The sequence below is a fragment of the Anthonomus grandis genome, chromosome 10, assembly GCF_022605725.1.
Source record: "Anthonomus grandis grandis chromosome 10, icAntGran1.3, whole genome shotgun sequence".
In the NCBI taxonomy this organism is placed as follows: Eukaryota; Metazoa; Arthropoda; class Insecta; order Coleoptera; family Curculionidae; genus Anthonomus; species Anthonomus grandis.
The window spans coordinates 254,096-274,991 of NC_065555.1; the positions used below are offsets into that span (position 1 = coordinate 254,096).

General features: G+C 35.7%; 1 protein-coding gene across 11 annotated transcripts; it reads right to left on the reverse strand.

The window, feature by feature from the left end:
* Nucleotides 1-75: 75 nt before the first annotated feature.
* Nucleotides 76-19,496, reverse strand: LOC126741213 (KAT8 regulatory NSL complex subunit 3). Of its 11 annotated transcripts, none has more exons than XM_050447565.1 (13): nucleotides 19,295-19,494; nucleotides 18,780-19,231; nucleotides 18,111-18,372; nucleotides 17,779-18,058; nucleotides 14,205-14,317; nucleotides 13,953-14,137; nucleotides 13,737-13,884; nucleotides 10,032-10,245; nucleotides 9,660-9,968; nucleotides 9,167-9,295; nucleotides 5,872-6,165; nucleotides 638-900; nucleotides 76-568 (listed from the first exon to the last, which is right to left on the reverse strand). In XM_050447565.1, exons 1-13 carry the CDS (start codon nucleotides 19,346-19,348, stop codon nucleotides 152-154), a joined length of 3,120 nt encoding a protein of 1,039 aa, XP_050303522.1. In that variant the 5' UTR covers nucleotides 19,349-19,494; the 3' UTR covers nucleotides 76-151. The 11 variants fall into 11 exon arrangements, with proteins under 11 accessions (XP_050303522.1, XP_050303528.1, XP_050303525.1 ...); XM_050447571.1 differs by having other exon boundaries at nucleotides 9,167-9,271; nucleotides 9,900-9,968; nucleotides 19,295-19,492; XM_050447568.1 differs by having other exon boundaries at nucleotides 5,872-6,069; nucleotides 19,295-19,491.
* Between the last annotated feature and the right edge of the window lie 1,400 nt (nucleotides 19,497-20,896).

The window sequence follows — 20,896 nt, forward strand, 5'->3', positions numbered from 1 at the left end:
GTTGATCATCCCAAGTGCCTGGAATAAAATATTAATATTTCTCTAGGACGGATATTTGCAATAAAAATACTCAAGTGAGAGATTTAGTAAGTTTATTAAACACTATTTAAAAACCTCATAACTAAAAAAACTCAAATTATAAACGAAACAATCACAATTTCAAATTCTTCGGGGGCTCATAATCGGGATCATCGTCGTCCATAAACATTTGATCCGGATCAAAATTGCCGCCCTTTGTCGTCACAACATCATCAGACTTATCCCCTGTAAAATTAGGGTTCGGTACCGCCGTGGCCACCAGTTCACTCTCCAAATCTAACGGAGGGGCGGTGGGGGCGACGAAACCGCCGCCGCCGCCCATTCGATTAATCAGCGGTTCCACCGCCTTCTTCGACAAAATGATTTTGGTGAACTTCGTCGGTTGTTTAACCCCCCCCGCGACCGGATTCGGTCGTTTCACGCCGGATGAGGGGGTGATGATGAAATTGCTAAGGCCCGAGCCGGACACCGGCTTATTCACTAAGACGAATTTACTGGTGGACGTCGGGGGGATGAATTTCGTCACGGGCTGGAAATGAATTGAAATTCCCGATCAATTACTTCATGATAAAATTTCGCCGATCTGAAAATGTCTTACGCCACGGGGAGGTGCCGTCCCCAGATCCCCACTGCCGCCCGTAGATCCGGAATTCGTTGACAAGTCATTCGGCACGTTCGGATCCAACACCTCGTTATCGTCCGCAAATATGATCGGCAAGTCCATGATGTCCTGGGTGGTCAGGTTGGTGGGGGGCGGCAAGGGCGGCGCGGTCGCCCCTATAGGCTTCGGGAAGGAAATAAAGTTTTGACGTTTTATAGGTGTCGACCTGGCCGGTAGACGTCTTGTGGTCAAAAATTTCCCTGTAGAATGATCATTATTTGCTAATAGTACGAGGTCATATGCCAGAAAGTTCAAGAGAAAAAGGAGATTTTATTGATTGTACTTTCTCAAACTCAAACTCAAAAATGCTTTATTGTCAATATAAACATAGAAGTTGTAGACAAAGCCAATATACTGTACATCAAAGGAATAAAAAACGAGAAACTAATTTAAAATAAAATAAAATTATATAAAACTTTGAAAAATACTTAAATGCTAAACTATAGTATACGCTTTACTAGCAAGAAATATTTTCGTCCTTGTACGTAGGCTTTTTTCAGTCTTAAGTTGTCTTATTTCTAGTGGAAGTTTATTAAACAGCTTTCTACCTCCATATATGATAGAGCTACGGACAAGTTCAAAATGAGGAATGGGTAGCCTCAACAAATAATTTTGTCGCGTATTATAGTGGCTTCCTAAGTGGAGTTCCTGTTTATATTTTCTAAAAACTAAGCAAACTGTTTCCAAAATAAAAATACAACACAGGGTTAAAATATTATGACCTACAAAAAGCGGGCGACATGAGTCACGAGGCTTGGCCCCACATAGATATCTAATGGCCCTTTTCTGGAGTACAAAGTGAATTTGAACATGAACCCCAAAAGCAAATTCCATATTGAAGGTGCGATTCGATAATCGCGATGTATGCAGATCTGGCGATGGAGAAATTAAGACTGGTGGCAATAACCCTTAGGGCGTAGCAGCCTGATGAGACTTTTCTACATACGTTCACAATATGGTCTTCAAATTTAAGGAACTTGTCTATGGAAAGACCCAAAAACTTACTGAACGGTGGCATGGTGATGGCTTCATTATTCAAACATATATCATTTGTATTACATTTAAAATTAAGGATATTTGTTTTGGAAACATTAAATGTCAAAAAATTTGCATCACACCAGTCTTTTATTTTTAACAAATCTGCACGTATATTGGCCTCCATTAGAGAAACATCAAAGTCGTGCCAGAGGATGGTGGTATCATCGGCAAACAATGTAAATTTGCCAGTTACCTGCAGTTGTCGCAGATCGTTCACATAAATGAGAAAAAGTAAAGGACCAAGTACTGATCCTTGCGGAACACCCACATTTATATTAAGTTCCTTAGAGATATCACCATTAAATTTGACAGCCTGGACACGATTTGATAAGTAGGAACGAAACCACTCAAGGGCAGTTCCTCTGAAACCATAAATTCATCAGCAGCCCTCTGTGACTCACGCAGTCAAATGCCTTGGACAAGTCACAGAATACCGCTGCTGCAACTTCACCAACATTCAGTCGGTTGTACAAGTGCTCTAGAAAGCTCATCATTTGTGCTCAGAGACTCACGAAAGCCAAACTGCTGAAGACTCAATAGGCCAAACCTATTTAAAAATGAAACCATCCTCACCTTAACGAGCCGTTCCACTATCTTGGCTAAAGTAGGCAATAACGCTATAGGTCTAAAGTTAGAAGGACAGTTGCGATCGCCACCCTTGTAAAGAGGAACAATAATTGCTCTTTTTAAGCACTCTGGGAAAACTCCAGACATAAATGAAAAGTTAATTGACTCGGCCAAGACTTGCAAAGCAACAAGAGGTAAAACAGAAAATATTTTAAGATAAAGCCCATCCCAACCTGATGAACTGTTATTCTTAATATTAACCATTAACTGTTTAAAGCTCTTCTACACTTGTGGGGGCAAAAAAGAAAGATTCAGCTACTACCACATTGCTGAGATAGCTCCTGGGATCTATTTTTTTGTGAGAGATTGCCTGCAAGGTTACTAGCAATATCACAGCAGAAGGAATTGAGGATATTGGAATCTAAGGTACTTGGAATAACCAAGACATTATTTTTGCCCCTTGGCTCATTTAAAATCTTCCAAGACTCTTTTGCTCTGTTGGAAGAATTATTTATCCTCCTTTAAAAGTAGGTCCACTTAGCCATCTTGATTGAGTTTCTGTAAATCTTGCGGCAACTATTATAATAATTTAAAAATGTTGCATTGTTCATAGCGTATTTCCTAATGTAAAAAAGGTAGCGCATATTTTTCCCAGATACTCGTAAACCCTTAGTATACCAAGGTTTTCTATTTCGTTTTTTAATATTGACAACAGAAAAAGCAGTATTAATATATTAAAATATATTAATACTGCTTTTATATAATTATATAAATTGTTTACTACTATTTGATGAAAGCTATGCAGTGGGTTAACAGTAGTCAATACATTATTCCAACTTGACATATTGCAAAGCAAAGAGAATTTGCGGAAATTAGCTCTATCGCATCCAAACTTATTCTCATTAGCTGCACTATTAAGCTTTACTAATCCCACTATTGCCTCATGGTCAGACAAACCGGCATTGATTGTTGTACACTGATTTTCGTGTTGGTTAAAATTCGTACAGTTTTAAACATACTTTCATGTGAAAGCTGATGACTTTCTTAACCAAAAAAATCTTTAGAAGTAATCTTGTAACTATTGTAACTGTTTCAGACGTATTGGGTATTTTTTTCAAAGAAATAAAAAAAAAATTGATATTGTCAGAGGTTTTACAAAAATCTCAATATTTTGAAAACTTCTGTAACGATTTGATTGATTTTAATGTCATATGAAAACCAAACCAATGAGTTTCTTAACCGAAATGGTTCTTAGAAGTTTCTTTGTAAATAGAACCGTTTTGGAGTTAATTACCAAGTTTACACGCAACCGTTAATGCGCATTAACGAAATGTGAATTAAAATAAAACGCATGTAACAGAGAGATGCGTAAACCGTTTTAGTCTTCTTACTTCGCATTATTTTAAAACGTTTTAAACACACTGACGGATGATCTCCATGTTTACTGGAGAAGATCCAAATTCGCATTAATTCTCAGTCCTGCAAATTATCGAAAATTTGAAAATCGAGACAGGAAAAACATTTTCACTTAGATTTTGTCCTGGTGTGCCTTATCGTGTTTACGCCAATTTTAATTGTATTCTATTATTACATATAGTTGGCAATAAAAAAACGAGCTAGTTAACGTTAAAACCGCTTCTTAAAACCGTTGTATTGTAACGAAGTTACAGGATTTTATCTTTATTTTATAGTAATAAGGGTAGCCCAGGCAGTCTTTTGTAAGACAACTTAGATAATTTTGCTCCGTTAACATTTTAACCTCCAAATATATAATTTACATAACAAAAAAATACATTTTAAGCTTGACCTGTGAGTCATGAGTGGTTTATAATTGTAAACATACATAAAGAAACCAACTTAAAGAGGTTTCTAGCCTGATAATATCCTGGAAAGGTTTGATTTCTTATAGGTTATGCCTAGTTCTCCGTTGACTATGTTGTAGCCTCTGGCCTTATTGTTTTCAGCCCTGGTTATTCTTAGGATAATAAAGAACCACAAACGCCTAAAACTGAGAGGGTTTTCATCACTATGCTTCCAGTTTTCCGGTTATTTTCATAAAAATTTCCTTTCATGCTGTTGCATTGTTTACATGTTCTATTTTGCAAGTTTCAAGGTTTAACTACTTTGGGAAGCCCTGTTAAATGAAGAGGCATGCTCGGTGTGGCAAAATATAATATAAATCATGATTTAGTTTCCCGCGGTTTTCCTGAAAAGCCGGTTTCCTTGTACACATGTGACTAGCTTTTGTCCCGCTGTTTTCACCTAGAAATACCCGGTTTTGAGAGCTGAAACTAAGTTTGTTTACCATATAAGGTCATGGCCTATAAATCTGTACCGTTTTCATGAGGAAAAACTCTATTTTCATTAGGTTTTCCTAATTGCATTTTTATTCAACGATTGGTTCCGAGGATGTTCGTGAGTCGTCGGCATCTAAATTCCTGCGATGGGTATAAAAAGGTTCCAGGTCCACCAAGGATTCACATTCGTCGCAGTAAGGTCGTACCATATCTTTCGAGCGAAGTACCAGTAATTTTTCCATATTTCAATACCATTAAATTTTCAATATTTACGTTTAATTTTGTCTTGACGTTGACAGTGTGAATTGGGTTAGATAAGAGCCACCTGTTGACAGTTTACCGGCCGCTTCCAAGCTCGCGTATTAAGATCTTTATCGAATCCGTTGCTATTGATATCGTTCCGTCCCGTTCCGTTTGATTTAATTTTAAAACTGTGGTTTGGACACTATCTTTCTTCGTGTTTTGTAGGGCAAGCAGTAGCCGCGTTTATTAATTATTACTTGGCTTCTCAAAATGGTGAGAGACAAGTAATAACCGAGTCCGTGATGTCATAATTACTATTCGTATAGCAACAGAGCAGAGGTAAATGTTGACCGATTGATTGAGATTGCTTCGGTTGATTGGTGTTGAGTTTCCGGCTTTGCTTAACGAATGTCATCCGTAACCGCTCGTACAAAACATCATAACCCCGTCCCTTAAATCTTACTCTTTTGCGTCATTAATAAAATGCCGAATTTTCCGGCACATTTTCCCAAATAACTGCCTGTGCTTAATCATAGAAATTGGTAATGGGAATTGTTAGATTTTAAGGACACTTTTGTTCATTTAGTTTTAAGCAACCAAACCTGTTACTTATTAGTATTGGTAATAATAAAGATTAAAAGCAATAAGATCTCATTATAACCGGACAGTCTACTTTCAATCTCTACTTGGTTTCTCCACTGTCTAAAGGCTTACCCGCGAGGCTAGAGGGGACTCTAAGCTCCTTTAATTACTTAGAATGGCGCCTGAAGTAAAGAAATAGGGAGGGGGTTGACGGATACTCTGCAACGTCAAAGGTTAGAGGGTGGACATACGGCGAGTACGTAAGTACCCCCCGCTACAGTGTAAACATGTGTCAAGCATTCGCATTAATGCCACGTGTAAACATAGTAAACGAGTAGTTTTTCAATGACTTATGAGGAGAACGATCTTAACACGATCAAAGGTTTTTAGAAAAGTCCAAATAAAACCGATAATAAATCGAATTGCAAAAGAGTGTAAACTCACCGAAGGGGGTTCCAGGGTGGGGCGTACTAATAAACTTACTCTTAGCGGGATTCACTTTCCCGGGCAGGGACAAAACGATCGGCGTCCCGGCGCTCGTTTTCATCGTGATCGACCTGGAGGGCGTCAAACTCTTCAGTTTACCCTCGGGCAGTTGCAGCACCACGTTGCTCCCTCCCGTACTCGTCGTCGTCGTTTGCCCTAAATTCAATTTAGAGAAATCAATTGAGCGACCGGCAGGGGTCGTCGTTATTAACTTGGCCGTGGCCTGCGACGTAAGCGTTACGTTCTCGAGGACTAGAACAGAAATTTCGGTCAGTTTTTTTTACAGTTTTCTATATAGCTGATAATATATTACTCTTAGCTCCATCCATTATTACACTAATTATACTCTATTTCAGAAGTGTATAGAGCAATAAACTGGGGAATTCCGTTCTGTTTGGCTACATTTCGTGGTAGTTCATAGGCGCAGGTACTTATAATATTTATGAATTTAATTTTCACGGATTAAATGCCTTTATTTTGAAAGAAAGTTTTTTATCTTGATGAGACGTGGATTAACGAAGGTTATATAGTCCAAAAAATGTGGCAAAGACAAAAATATAACCAGTGCTCGCCAAGCTTTTATAGAAGGCCTGTCTACGGGTATTAAAGTACCTTCGGGAAAAGGAAAAAGACTTATAATCACACATATTGGAAGCGAAGAGGGATTTTTAAAAGAAGGTCTGCTAACCTTTGAGTCGACTCGCACAGGAAATTACCATGAAGACATGAACTCAGACGTTTTCGAGGACTATTTTGGTGAAATGATAAAATTTCTTCCGGCTAATTCGGTGGTGGTTATGGATAACGCAAGCTATCATTCACGGCGAATAGAGAAGACGCCAACTTCAAGTTGGAGAAAGCAAGAAATTATCGATTGGCTGACTGCAAAAGGTATTGCGTTTGAAGCAAATTTGATAAAAAAAGAACTGCTGGCAATAGCAAACTTACACAAAACTCGTTTCATGAAATACGCCGTGGAAGATATAGCCGAAAAATATAATATAACTGTACTGCGCTTACCGCCATATCATTGCGAACTAAATCCTATAGAACTGATATGGGCGCAGGTAAAAGGATTTGTAGCAAGACAAAACACGACTTTTAAAATGAAAGATGTTAAGCTACTGTTTGATCAAGCCATTACGGAAGCGACACCAGAGAATTGGCGAAAAGCAGTCCAGCATGTAATTAAGCAAGAGGACAAAATGTGCGATCTTGACAACCTCATCGATCAGACAGTCGATCCTTTAATTATAATGTCAAGAGGTGATGACAGTTCGTCAGATGACGAAGAATACTACAATCTATTATAATTTAAAATTGTTATACACTGTTCAAAAAGTGCCAGATCCAAAAGTGACATTTTCAACTGTTTTACTCTACATATTATGTTCAATAAATTTGTGAAAAAAATATATTATTCCATTTAAACGAAAGTAACTTTCTAAAATAAAATAGCATTTAAGTACATTAATTATAAGGTAAAAAACAAGTCCCAGTTGGACGCCTTTGGCGAACCGTTTTCAATGTTTATCCGTGGGTAACAATGGGCAAAACTCATAAATTGACCCAAAACCGGGTGGCACTACCTGCAATCAACGAAAAGAAAGAATTTTACATTGAAACTAATACCCAACTAAGGTAGTGGCATAAAATATTGGTGGATCACCAGGTACCACTTTTGCATACCTAATGAGGTTTTATTGCTCTACACACTTCTGAAATAGAGTATAGGCATATTAAGCAATTCTTTTTAAGTATACCGGCCTGGCAAAAGAAGCTCTAGCGGTTTCGTACGCCAGAAGAACATTTATAGATCGGTGTAGTAATTTAGAGAAACTACACAGTGGTTACGACAATATTATTATCACAATTAATATACAGGTTGCTATGATTTTTTAAACAATGAGCTTGGAAACGACAATTAGATTATTTTTTAGTAAAAAAACAGCAGGCTCCAACTTAATTTTAGCAATTTATTTCAGTTCTCTAGCATTTATAGATACTTCACAATTAATTTTCAAAGTTCGAATAAATAGGCCATGTTTAATTTTTTCCTTGTACCAGCGCGGCCGGGATGATACGTCACAGGCGCCCAAGTGGACGCGACGACCGACGCTAGCATGTCGACCGCGCACGCTGCTTTGTTAATATTATTATGCATGTTTTTGCTGTTGTTTGTGTTTTTCAAAATGTCTGCTCCACATACCTGCTATAAATATCATATTGTATTTTAATAAGTTCATATGTGCATATGTTCTATGTCGAAAAACGCCTTAGACAAGGAAAATGGTTGAACCGGTATTAGCCTATATTTCCAATGTTAACGAAGTGAGCCGAATTTTTCTCGCATTATGGTGACTCGCTTACCTGTTTTTGAGTTTATTTTAAGAGATTCTTGGTTTAGTAAGTAAGTAAAATTAATAGTAAGTAATTAAGTAAAATTTTTGGTTAAATCTATACTTTTTGGATATTACATCAAAGTGGGATGTTCAGTGTTTTGATTTAAATTTCGTAGGAAAAATAATTGCCAGATGACATTTTTACAGATTTGATGGCAAGCAGCTCGTTTCAGGTGCGTGATTACAGGTCCACTCATTTTTCTTGTAAGAAAAATGCTTAGTTTTTGATAAACAGAGTGTCAAAGTAAAAGTTTATTTTTAATTATTTTTACATAGAATTTATAGTTTTAAAATATTTACGTTTATATAATGGGTAAGTTGTGTGACTGACCACGAACAAATCCCTGCTCCATTGTAATTATTCAACAAGCAAAATACGTCAATAATAAAAGTTAAAAGTCAAAATGTCAACAAACAAAACCACCCTGTCAAAATAATGCCAGGGCACTATATTATAGTGGGTGGGTGGCTGGATAGCGAACGCTCTATAATACACCGTCGCGTCCTTACCCTAACCCTTACCCTAACAACTTGAAATAAACGTCATTGTTCTTATAAACTTATGTTGTATTTATTTTTGGAAAAATATATATATATTTTTTTAAATTTTCCAAGCGCATTTTGTATTACATGATAATTTTCATTCCTTAATCATTTTTACGCGAAAAAGGTACTTTATTAGATGTTGCTGGGAACATACACAACACAACAGAACAGGATGCGTGTGTTGGAGAGTTTGTAGGGTAAACTGGAACGCAATCAGTCGCGAATTTTTACACGGTTGCCAAAGTAACAATAACGTAACACACGGTGCACAAGTATAACAGTGAGAAAGAAAAGTGGTCACTTACCCTTAATCTGGGGCGAAGAAGTCTTGGAATTGTGCACCGGCGGGATCGTCTTGATGCCCCCCTGTAGCAGGGTGGACAGTTGGCCACCGGGCATCACGTTTCGACCTAAATGATACGCTTGCATTCGAGCTATATGGATGTTACCGTTAAAAAAAATGTTGGTTAATAAGCGAGCACTACGTTAAGACGACATAATATAGCAACCGGGGGGCGGTCTTATGACGGTTTTAACGCGAATTAGATATAATTGAGCGAGAAATCATAGTAAGTTTCTTGTAATATAAAAGATTAGAAGTAGAGAATTTTCACGACTCCCTTGATATAAACATTCTTGGACTAAGAAAACTTTTATCAGGAGAATGTAAATTTCCAGAAAAAATCCTAAAACCGTTAAAAAACCGCCGCCTCCCCGAGAACCGGCAACACCGCCGAAACCCCGACGCCCAACATGCAAACAACAACCGATCATCGACCACCCCGCTGCTAACCTGACCTTGATCCCTTGATTTGCTGGAGGGCGGCATATTGCTGCCGCCCCCGCCGCCTTTGCTACTAGGTGAGGCGGTGTGCGTGGCCATCATATCGGTGGGCGAGGCTATGGGACTGCCGGTGGCCGAGGCGGTTTCGGAGGACGAGGGGGTGTAATTGTTGGATTGGTCGAGTGACGGCGGAGGGGTTGAGGCGGCGGAGCGGGACGGGAATGGGGCGGTGTTGGAGTTGGAGGAGGAGGTACCTTGGGCCACCTGCGCCGCCCATTTCGCTTCCAGTTTGCATTTTGTTGATTTTCCTGCGGGCCGACCCACTACCAAAAACAACAACGATCAACATGATTATTATTTGAAGCAATATTGATGAAAGAACTCACGTTTTCGATGAATGCCCGGTCTGGGTAGTCGTGGGGTCGGAGTGGGGGACGGGGGTTCGCTATCAATCGAACTCGTGTTGGAATTGTAACGTTTCCTTTCTAATTTGGTTTTTTTCAGTGGAGGATGGTCGGGGGGAACGGTGGCGGGCGACTGTCTTATTTGCGGGGGGTAGGGGGAGAGCAATAAATTACTTAAGAATTCACCGACTTCGTCCTGTAAAGAAAAAAAGACTTTTGCGAATATCCTAATGGAAATATGTTTAATGGGATTTTGGGTAAAGACAATGTAACTCTTTCCCAATAAATTCAGATCAAAACGTTTCTTGTACAGGGTCTTTCCCCATATATTGACCCCCCCCCTACAGGGGTAATATGAAAAGTTAAAAAAAAATTTTAATATAAAACTTTTGGAGTTTTACTTAAAATGTTTGAATCCGATGTCAACTTTTTTTTTTCGGTTAGAAACGTCAAATTTTGACAGATGATCAGTTTTTTCTTATGGAACACCCCGTATATGACTTCATAGTTAAAAAGAGCCGAATTTTCTGATTTCAAATATATACAATAGTTTAACTATGTTTTATTAAACCGTTTCGGAAATACCGGGCTCCAAACTTTAAAAAAATAATATATTGAAGATCTTGCTAGGCGCTGTATTGTTATTGTTTGACATTTATTAAAAAAAAAATCATTCAGATGACATTGTAATTTTTTGTTTGTTGACCCATAAATGTTAAAAAATGCCGTACAGTGATGAAGAAAAATGTGACATCGTCCGTATATTTTATAAAAATAATAATAACGCAAATGTCGCCAGAGAGGAATATCGTCGAACCTTTCCTTTACGTGCCATTCCGGCAAAAAATACGTTTAAAAATATAGAACGAGCATTTTGCATCAGGACAACTCTATGCAGAAAACGTCGGACAATTCTTGTCGATCCAGAAGAAGAATTACATATTTTGCTATATTTCGAAGGTAGGTAAGTTTTTGCTAATTTTTGAATACATTTAGATCTACGCTCTCATGTTCGGGCCTTTGTCTCCCTCAAATTGCCCATCAAATATGTTGAATTTCTTTTTAGAACACCGAAATCATTCCATAGAAGAAGCCAGAATTTACTTTAATTACTTTACAGAATTTACTAAAAATTTATTCAACTTTAAAAAAGTATAAATATTTTGCTTATCGAATTTTACCTGTTCAAACTTTAAGTGTAGAGCAAAGAAATAAACGGGTGGAATTTTGTCAAGAGATGCTAGTGCTAAAAGAAGAAGATAATAACTTTTAAAAAAAAAATGTGTGGACCGACGAGTGCACCTTTACAGCCGCGGGCATTTACAATCGAAAAAATGTTCGCTTTTGGTCAAGAACAAACCCCCGAATAACAAGGGAAATTAAATTTCAAGGGCGGCAATCTCTACATGTATGGTGTGGAATTTTAAATGACCAGGTCATAGGACCTATTTTTTATAACGGCAACTTGACGGGAGAGAGATACCTAGAGATGCTTACTTATCAAATTGAAGCTAAACTTGAAGATCTATCCATAAGGCAATACGAGCAAATAGTTTGGCATCAAGATGGTGCCCCACCGCATAATGTGTTACCTGTTTTGAGATTTTTAAATGAAAGATATAACCTGTGGATTGGATGAACTGGGCCAATTCGTTGGCCACCAAACAATCCAGACCTGACACCTCTTGATTAATTTCTGTGGGGTTACTTGCAAAATAAAGTTTACGAACAGAGAACTGAAAATGTCGAGGATCTCCGCAGAAAAATGATTACCGCGATAGATGATATCAATCAAAATCATAGACAATTTATAAGGAATACAATACACAAAATTGAGCAGGATTATATAAACTGTATTGATAATGGTGGTGGTCATATAGAGCAGTTATAGTTATAATTATGTCTACATTAAAGTTTAACAATTGTTAAAATAATGTATCCTTGTCAACAAAAAGATGCTAAATATCACCTTAGTAATAATAAATCTTCTGTTTTTATTGTTTCTACTCAATTCATTTATCTAAAAAAAAAGCCAAACAATATCAATGCAGCGCTTACCAAGATCTTCAATATATTATTTTTTTAAAGTTTGGAGCCCGATATTTCCGAAACGGTTTAATAAAACATAGTTAAACTATATATATTTGAAATCATAAAATTCGGCTCTTTTTAACTATGAAGTCATATACAGGGTGTTCCATAAGAAAAAACTGATCATCTATCAAAACTTGACGTTTATAAACGAAAAAAAAAATGTTGACATCGGATTCAAAAATTTAAAGTAAAACCCCAAAAGTTTTGTATTAAATTTTTTTTTTAACTTTTCGCATTACCCTTGTAGGGAGGGGGTCAATATATGGGAAAAGACCCTGTACTTTAAATATTTTTTGAGTTACAGGCAATTTTATCAAAAAGGTTCAAGGGCCATCAAATTTAAGGTTAATGCAAATTTTTAGGCATAAGTAAAATTGAATTTGAAAGTAAAAACGTCGATGTAGGTTAAGAATTTAAATACATGGAGCAGATTTGGTTGAGAGACACATTTTTTGAGTAAATCTATTTTTGAGAATATTTTTAGAAGAATTGATATATTCTTAACATTTTTTACCAAAAATTGTTTGAATTAGAGGCAATTTTATCCTGTAAGTTTCAAACCCACCGAATTTAACCCTTTAAATCGCATATTGCAATTTTAAAATTTTTTCTATATCAGTGAACATTTTCGGCACCCAATTAAGATATTCCTGAGGCTAAAATTATCATTTTAAATTAAATTTTAAATTAAAAACTAAGCATTGTCTCGCGATTATTTCACAAAATAATGGGAATATTTTTAAACGGAATTTGAGCAAAAAACCGCAATTTTTTTCCCAAATATTTCGTCTAAGAATTTTCCTTGTACCTCGAAAACTTCATAAGTTACAAGCAATTTTAACAATCAAGATCCAAGAGTCACCAGATTTAAGATTAGTGAATATTTTTAGGTATACCTAGGGGCCATTTAAAATATTTGAATTATAAAAAACCTTAAGAATATTTTAGGTTAAATATTTTACTAGATAAAGCACTTTTGATTGGGCCACTTTTTTTGTTATTTTTCTTAGTAAATCTTAACTATTTTTGACAAAATCGTAAAAAATATTCTAAAAGGGTTACGAAATGAAAAAGAACATTTTTTTAATCCAATAAATTCAAGAACGATTTTTATTCCCAAAAATTATTTTAAGTTAAGAGGCAATTTTGTCCTGTAAGGTCCAAAACCCACCAAATTTTAGGTTTTGAAACGTTTGTATATTGCATTTTTAAGATTTTTCTATATTAGTAGGCGTTTTTGGGCATAACTTGGAAACTAGTTAAGATATTACAATAATTCTTGTACTTTAGTATAAATGGATTCTTGAGGTTAAAAAGCATAATTTTACGTTAAAAACTTCAGTAGTTATGGAAGTTTTAATTGAGGCATATTTTTTTGAAAATCGTCTTATCAAGCATTCAATTTTTTAGTCATTATTTCACACAAAATAATTTGAAAACAGTTTTAGAATAAAAGAGAAAATGCCCTTTCTACCAAAAAATAACATATAAAAACGACTTTTGTACCCCAAAAACTGTTTGAATATAAAGCAGAGTTGTTCATAATAATTAAAAAAGAAAATTAAATTAAACATTTATTAAGTTCATACTTACGATAATACTTTTATCCACAATCTTTTGAGTGATCCCTTCTTCTCTCTTCTTCTTCTTGCTAACGATCAGATTATTATCGGCAGACCCGACTACGATAAGACCAGTTTCGATTCGCATTCTCCCCCTCAGGTCTTCCATATCTTCTTGGCTACAAAAATATTTGTTGGGTAATACAACAGTTGTAAATATAAAATTGTGTGAAAACATGGTACTTACAAAGCCGTACTGGAACACTGTCCGATAACAAACAAAACCGGAGACTGCAATTCGAGTAAATTATCGTCGGGTTCGCCACGTCTACCCTCTGCCGTTAACATCGAAAAACCCAAACTGACGATGCAAAAGACGTTTTCCACTTGGGCCACTTGCAGGGCCAGGGTAGCGCCTGCACCGACTCCAGCCTAAATGAACCAAATTGGAAAAAAGCTTTAAACGTTGAGAGTCCTAATTGAATTATTGAATGTATACCAAGATGATGTTCCTGCCGGGGTTGTTCTCGCGCACTTCCTGAATTCGCCCTCGGGTCACTGAGAACATTTGGTCGATACAGTTGGTCATGGTCATACGGGTACTTGCGGTACCTACAGAGCAGACGTTCAGTTGTTTATTAAGGTAACAATTGTTACAGTGGTGATCCATGTTCAAGGAAAAATTCGTTAACTCTTTTCGTTTTTTAGGGTACAAGGGTAATCACTAAACAGTTTTACTCCTAACCAAAATACTTGATTTTATTTTCGACACGTGTTTCACTAACGAAAAAGGATTAAAACTACTTAAATAAGTTGCCTTTAATAGAGCGAAAAATCCGCAGTAATCAAAGCATTTTGTGAACTTCTTAAGGAGATACAAATAATAAAAAAAAAAAGTTATTTCCCTATTACTAGATCTGTGAATTTACTTTTTCAGTTTTCGTGATTTATATAGTAATTTTGAAATTCTTTTTCTTTATTCATGTTGCTTGTGTCTGTATTTGTAGAATATTTATATCTAAATAGATATGTTATATCATATATCTAAAGCATTAACAGTATACAGCTTGTGAATTGAAAAAAAGAAAGAGATTGTGGTTTGATAATGGACTGTAATATGAGGCGCCCAATTTCAAAACTCTTTAGATCCGTGCTAACCAATTTTACAGGAGAAGAGAAAAACTTCGGATTTCTTATAAGAACAAATTTTCGTGGTTTAAAATGAAAATACACATTTATGGCAACTGTTTATTTAAATATTTGTTACTAAGTAGTAAATTTTTGTTTAAAAGAAGTAGTTATGAACAAAAATAATAGGGATATAACAAGTTTTGTTACCGCACCATGGAACTAAAAAGTTTTGTTTCAGTATATGTAGGATTTAGGGAGTTTAAAAAAAATATATATATTTTTTTTAAATGAAACTTAATAATTAAATTCTTAGTCCATCGTCTTCTTCCACGGGTTCCATTCCTTCTTCTTCAACTTCTGTATCATGAAGTGATTGAATGGCGTTGTCAATTACTTTTTTATAAAATGTTAAATCGACCTCATCAGTGTTTCTCCACTCTAAACCAAAATGTTTTTTCAATAAAGCATCCACATCCTTAAGCTTGGCTGGTTTTACTGCACATTCCTTAGGAAGAGGCTCCAAATTTAAGGTAGCCAAGGTTTTTCCTTTTTTCAAAACGGGGGACTTGTATATCCCGAAATCGCTTTTGTAATTTACTTCCCCCTTTATGAACACTGCTTGAGTTCCATTTCTTTAAAATTGAAATTCTTTTACATGGAGCAAACTTAAATTAATGCCACTGCCCAAGTGGCTTTATAACCGATTCTATAGCTTTTTTCCAGTTAAAAATTTGACAATCTTTTTCGATATCAAGCACAGTTGAAAACTCGGAAAAAAATTTCCTATATTCATCAGGATGAACTATAACTTCCTTTTTTTTTACTCTTTTTTCAATTCGTCCAAAAACACGATCCGCCGATACAGAATACAGAAGCAGTTGACTATGATTTGAATATATTTACTCTTCCAGGCACTCCTACTTGTTAGGATCTTTCTGAGGGAAACATAGAGCAGTAAGTAAGTACTCATAAATTTATTCCAGGCACTTGAAGGTAGTTTGAAAATATGTTTCAGGTATGTGAGTGCCTGTAAAAGTATCATAAGTACTCACAAGGTTATTCTAGGCACTTTAAGGTAATCTAAGGGCCTATTCGAGGAGTTTGAGTTACTTCGAGTAGCAGCAAGAGCCTCTTAAGAATTCATGAACTTCTTCTAGGTCCTTAAGGGTCTATTCTAGAAATCTGATTAACTTCGACTGCCTGTAAGATTCTCCTTAGTACTTACAAATTTATTCCAAGCATTTCAAGGTAATTAGAGAGTCTATTCCAGGAATCTGAGTCACGTTGACTGGCTAAAAGTGTCTTCTAAATACTCATAAGCTTATCCAAAACACTTAAGGGTAATTTGAGGATCTATTTTAGGAATCTGAGTCACATTAACTGCCTGTAAGAATCCTTCAATTATTTATAAGCTTACTCGCGACATTAAGAACTTCTAGAGGAAAACAGAATGCCTGGAAACAAATGCAATTCCTCAGAATCTATTAAGGGTTTCTTACCAGGACCAAAATGCCTGGAAAAAGGAATTCATTCTTCTGATACATGTCCGGAAACAGTTGAATGATTTGGTGATTTCTATTTGTTGAGATCTTCCTGAAGGAACCAAAGAGCAGTGAGAGAGGAGCAAACATATAAGAGGAGTCCTGTGGGTGAGTGACTGTAACTGTTTTTTAATCTACTTATTATATTGTATAAACTTATCTCAGATACTTGAAACCACTGACCTCTCAAGTCTGTTACGATCGTCATTATGTCAGAAAAGTAACATTTCAAGACGATCCTGGACGTTAATGCGGTCGAAAATAGAAAAATGCCTTTTATACCCATTTTTGGTCATATTTTTTAATAACAATTTAATAGTTTAAAAATAATTGCCGTATTCAATGACGGAATGTCAGAAGGCTCGGAATATTTTAAACGGCGCAGTTTTCTAAATTATTTTTTTTAGGGTAGTTTCTTATTTCTTCCAGGCAGTTGTAGGCGTTCCTCATATCTTTCTGTCGTTTCCAGATAGTTTCCAAAAACCAAATGTCTAACTGCATAATAGTGATTTTTCATACTGATGAATTTCAATGCTCCTTTTCCATTTAAATATAATTAAAAAAAAAAACTATTCCAGGAATCGGAATTACTTTGATTACCTGTAAGAGTCTCTTCAGTACTCGTTAACTTATTCTAGGCACTTGAAGGTAATTTGAGGGTCTATTGCAGGCATTTGAGTCACTTTGACTGCCTGAAAGTGTCTTCTAATTATCCCTAAGCCTCTTTCAGGCACTTAAAAGTAATCTGAAGGTCAATTCCATGAGTTTGAGTTACTTTGACTTGCTAAAAAGGTCTTCTTAGTTCTCAGAAATTTATTCCAGGCATTTGAAGGTAATCTGACGATTTATTCTATTAGTGTGACGTACGCTAAATGAGTACATACCCTTATTCTAGGCATTTGAAGGTAATTTGAGTGTCTCTTTCTGGCATATAAGTTACTTTGACAGGCTGGAAATGTCCTCTAATTATCCTTAAATCTCTTCATTATTTAAACAGATTTATTTTTACAGGTATTTAAACATAATCTGAGTGTCTATTACTTACTCTTTAAGAGATTTCTAATTACTCATACATTTATTCCAGGCACTTAAAGATAATCTGAGGGTCAACTTTATGTCTGAGTTACTTTGACTGGCTATAAGAGTCCTCTGACTGCTAATAAACTCATTCTAGGCACCTAAGGTTTTTGAACTGTTTGAAATATATTTTAGAGTCTGATGATGGCAAGAACACTTGCCGAAATGCATAACTCCTTAAATTAGAGGATTAGCATTTTATATGTGGAGAAAAGACTTCGCCTACTAACTTTTCAATTTTATATTGACTCCACTTCAGAATGGACTTTTTCCTTAATTTAAAATTAATTGCACAATAAACCCTGAAATAATTAAGTTACTTACCGAAATTTGTTGGTACAGTAACCACTTGGGCCAAACTGGACAATAGCTCCATCCACTTGTTGTTCCTCTTAGAGGCACCCGGGGAACAAGGCATCAAAACAATGATCGGATTGGATGGTAACTTCTTGGGTTTGTCTTGCTGCAGAGCCTCCTCCATGGGGTCCCAGGGCTTCTTCAATAGAGGCAACAAGTTTTCATTGGTCAGGGGCCCTTTTTGAACCGTCGCCCCACCATTATTTAAAATCCGATCAACTATTTTTGGGATTTTTGATCTAAGGGTCTTTAAAAAAAAAAATTTAAGTTTAAGCATGAATGTTTGATGATTAGTTTACCTGTAAAGTGTCCAAGTAGAGGGGCAAATTGTGCTGGTCAAGATTATCGAGTAATAACTGATGTAGCCACTGTAACAATTTAATATCGTAAGATACGGTGTTAAAGAGACGTCTCACTCTGTGCACCGCCTTATCGATAATTGAGCGACGTAAAACGGGCTCGTTTTGTTGGCCCATATAAGTCAGTTTGCCTAAGTAAAAACTGTTCAGGATGTTTACGAAACCATTGAACAGTCTGTGTTGTGTGGACGACCAGTTGGATCTGGAACAATGTATAGAATCTAATATTTACTAATACTTTATATAGTATATGTTTGCACAATTTAAAATAGAATATATTTATAAAAAAGTGTAAAATATTAAAATCTTAAGACACTTCCAACAAAATGTAACAAACATAACATCTAAAGAAGAACCATTAGTGGACATCTTTGAACATAACTTAGGAACCAACCAACATATTTTCATAAGTTTTTTACATGAATAAATATAAATTCCTGAGAATCAATTTGGAAGTAAACCAATAATTTTAATATAAAAATATCACTAATTAGGGCAACTTAAAAAAGGATTTTTTTTGCTAAACAAACTTTAGCACATCAAAAAAACCATTTGTTTTGGACTCTCCCAACAGTTTACACATAAAATAGATCACTAATAACAACTTACTTAATAATCCTTTCCTCCCAATCCCCATCGTCATTACCACTCCGAAATGAACCCAAAACATGTTTCTCACATTCTTCCATCAACACTTTGGCCTTGTCAAAGTCATACACTGGAGTGAGAGTCTCTGCATCATTTTCGACATCGAGATGCTCATCTTCCAATGATGAGAAGCTCCCGGCAGAAAACAGGGGCTTCACATTGATGTTCCTGGGTGAGAAAAGTGCCTTGGTCGGCTTCAAAAATCCGGATTCGGGCTGCCAAGCCCACGGCCTGGAGTAACAGTGATCGCTGGACACAGTCCACATGTCCCTGTCATAAGGTTTGGTGGCTTGGATGGGATAAGTGTATTTGGCAGGTTTATCATGGTCCACCACCATGGTTTTAAGCCACGACTGGTTCAAGTATTCTTGCGGAAAGTTAAACTGGTGACTGAGGGATTCTCTGGAGGAATGCTATTTATATAGGAAGGTGAGATTCTGGGTGTATGGGGTTTATAGGTAACAGGGAGTGAATACCTCTATTGGGGAGTTCTCCGGACAGCTGGCTTTATATGTCGGGAATAGCGGCATATCAGCACTAGGATAATAAACATAAACAATGATTAAAGGAAATATAATGCTGGAACTGAGCTTTGGCAAACTTGTTGTTTATTAGTTAAACTATAATTGACGTGAAGAAAAAATTATTTTAGATGATGCAACAGACAGGGTTGCCAAAATATTTAAATTTCTCTAAGAGACTTAAATTCCCTGGATTTTCACTAGATGATGTCAGTCAGATTTTTTTTTCAATTTGGTAACTCTAGTTAAAGAGAGAAAAATAAAAGACGTTCATGTTGCGTAGCAAACACTACACGGAACATATCTCGCCAATTTGTCCAGTAGCAGCACGAACTTAATAAATATACCATTTATTCGGTTCGTGAGTAGAAGCAGTCGTTCTAGCAGTAATCGATAATGAAACTTTGGTAGACGTGAAGTAAAAATAATTGTGTGTGTGCTGTTTATAACCATAGTTGCCGAGTCGGAAATTTGAATTTCCCTAAGAGACTGAAAGTTCCTAAACATTTGTAAAGGTGGGTACAGACCGAAATAAAGAGTTCGCGAGCTGTTCCAGAGCAGCTCTTTTTGGAAAAAAAGCATTTTTTCTTTCATAAAATTTGGGAAAGTGTCCATAACTCAAAAAATTGACCAAATACAATTTTGAAAATTTGTACACATATTCTCTGGACAATTTGGTTGGACACCTATTTCAGCGTTTTTCAAAATTCGAACAAGATTTTGAAAAAAAATTTTTTTTGGAAAAAAGTATTTTTTTTTTCATAAAATTTCAGAAAATATTCATAACTCAAAAAATTGACCGAATACAATTTTGAAAATTTGTACACATATTCTCTGGACAATTTAGTTGGACACCTATTTCAGCGTTTTTCAAAATTCAAACAAGATTTTGAAAAAAAAAATTATTTTTGGAAAAAAACATAATTTTTTTAATCTAAGAATTCGACAAAATGTCCATAACTCAAAAAATTGACCAGATACAATTTTGAAAATTTGTATACATATTCTCCAGACAATTTCATTGGACACCTATTTCAGCGTTTTTCAAAATTCAAACAAGATTTTGAAAAAAAAAATTTTTTTGGAAAAAAAGCATTTTTTTTTTCATAAAGTTTGGAAAAGTGTCCATAACTCAAAAAATTGACCGAATACAATTTTGAAAATTTGTACACATATTCTCTGGACAATTTGGTTGGACACCTATTTCAGCGTTTTTCCAAATTCGCACATTTTGAAAAAAAAAATACACTACCAGGATTTTCAAAGTTTTCACCTATTCAGAAAGACCTGAATCATGATCCTAACTACTTGAGAAAAAAACTATGTTAGGCCCTTTAAACAAGTGAAAATTCATTTTAATTAACTGGAAAAATATTCAAAATAATTCGAGGAATACGTCAAAAATGCTGTCTGGAAATAAATTAAATAGGCACCCTAATTTCCTGGAAAAATTTAAACTTATTATTATTACTCTCACTAGTCAATGTCAATTAAATAGCTATTAACAATTAACATACATATACAATAAGTGTAAAGAAGCTAATAATAAAACAACCA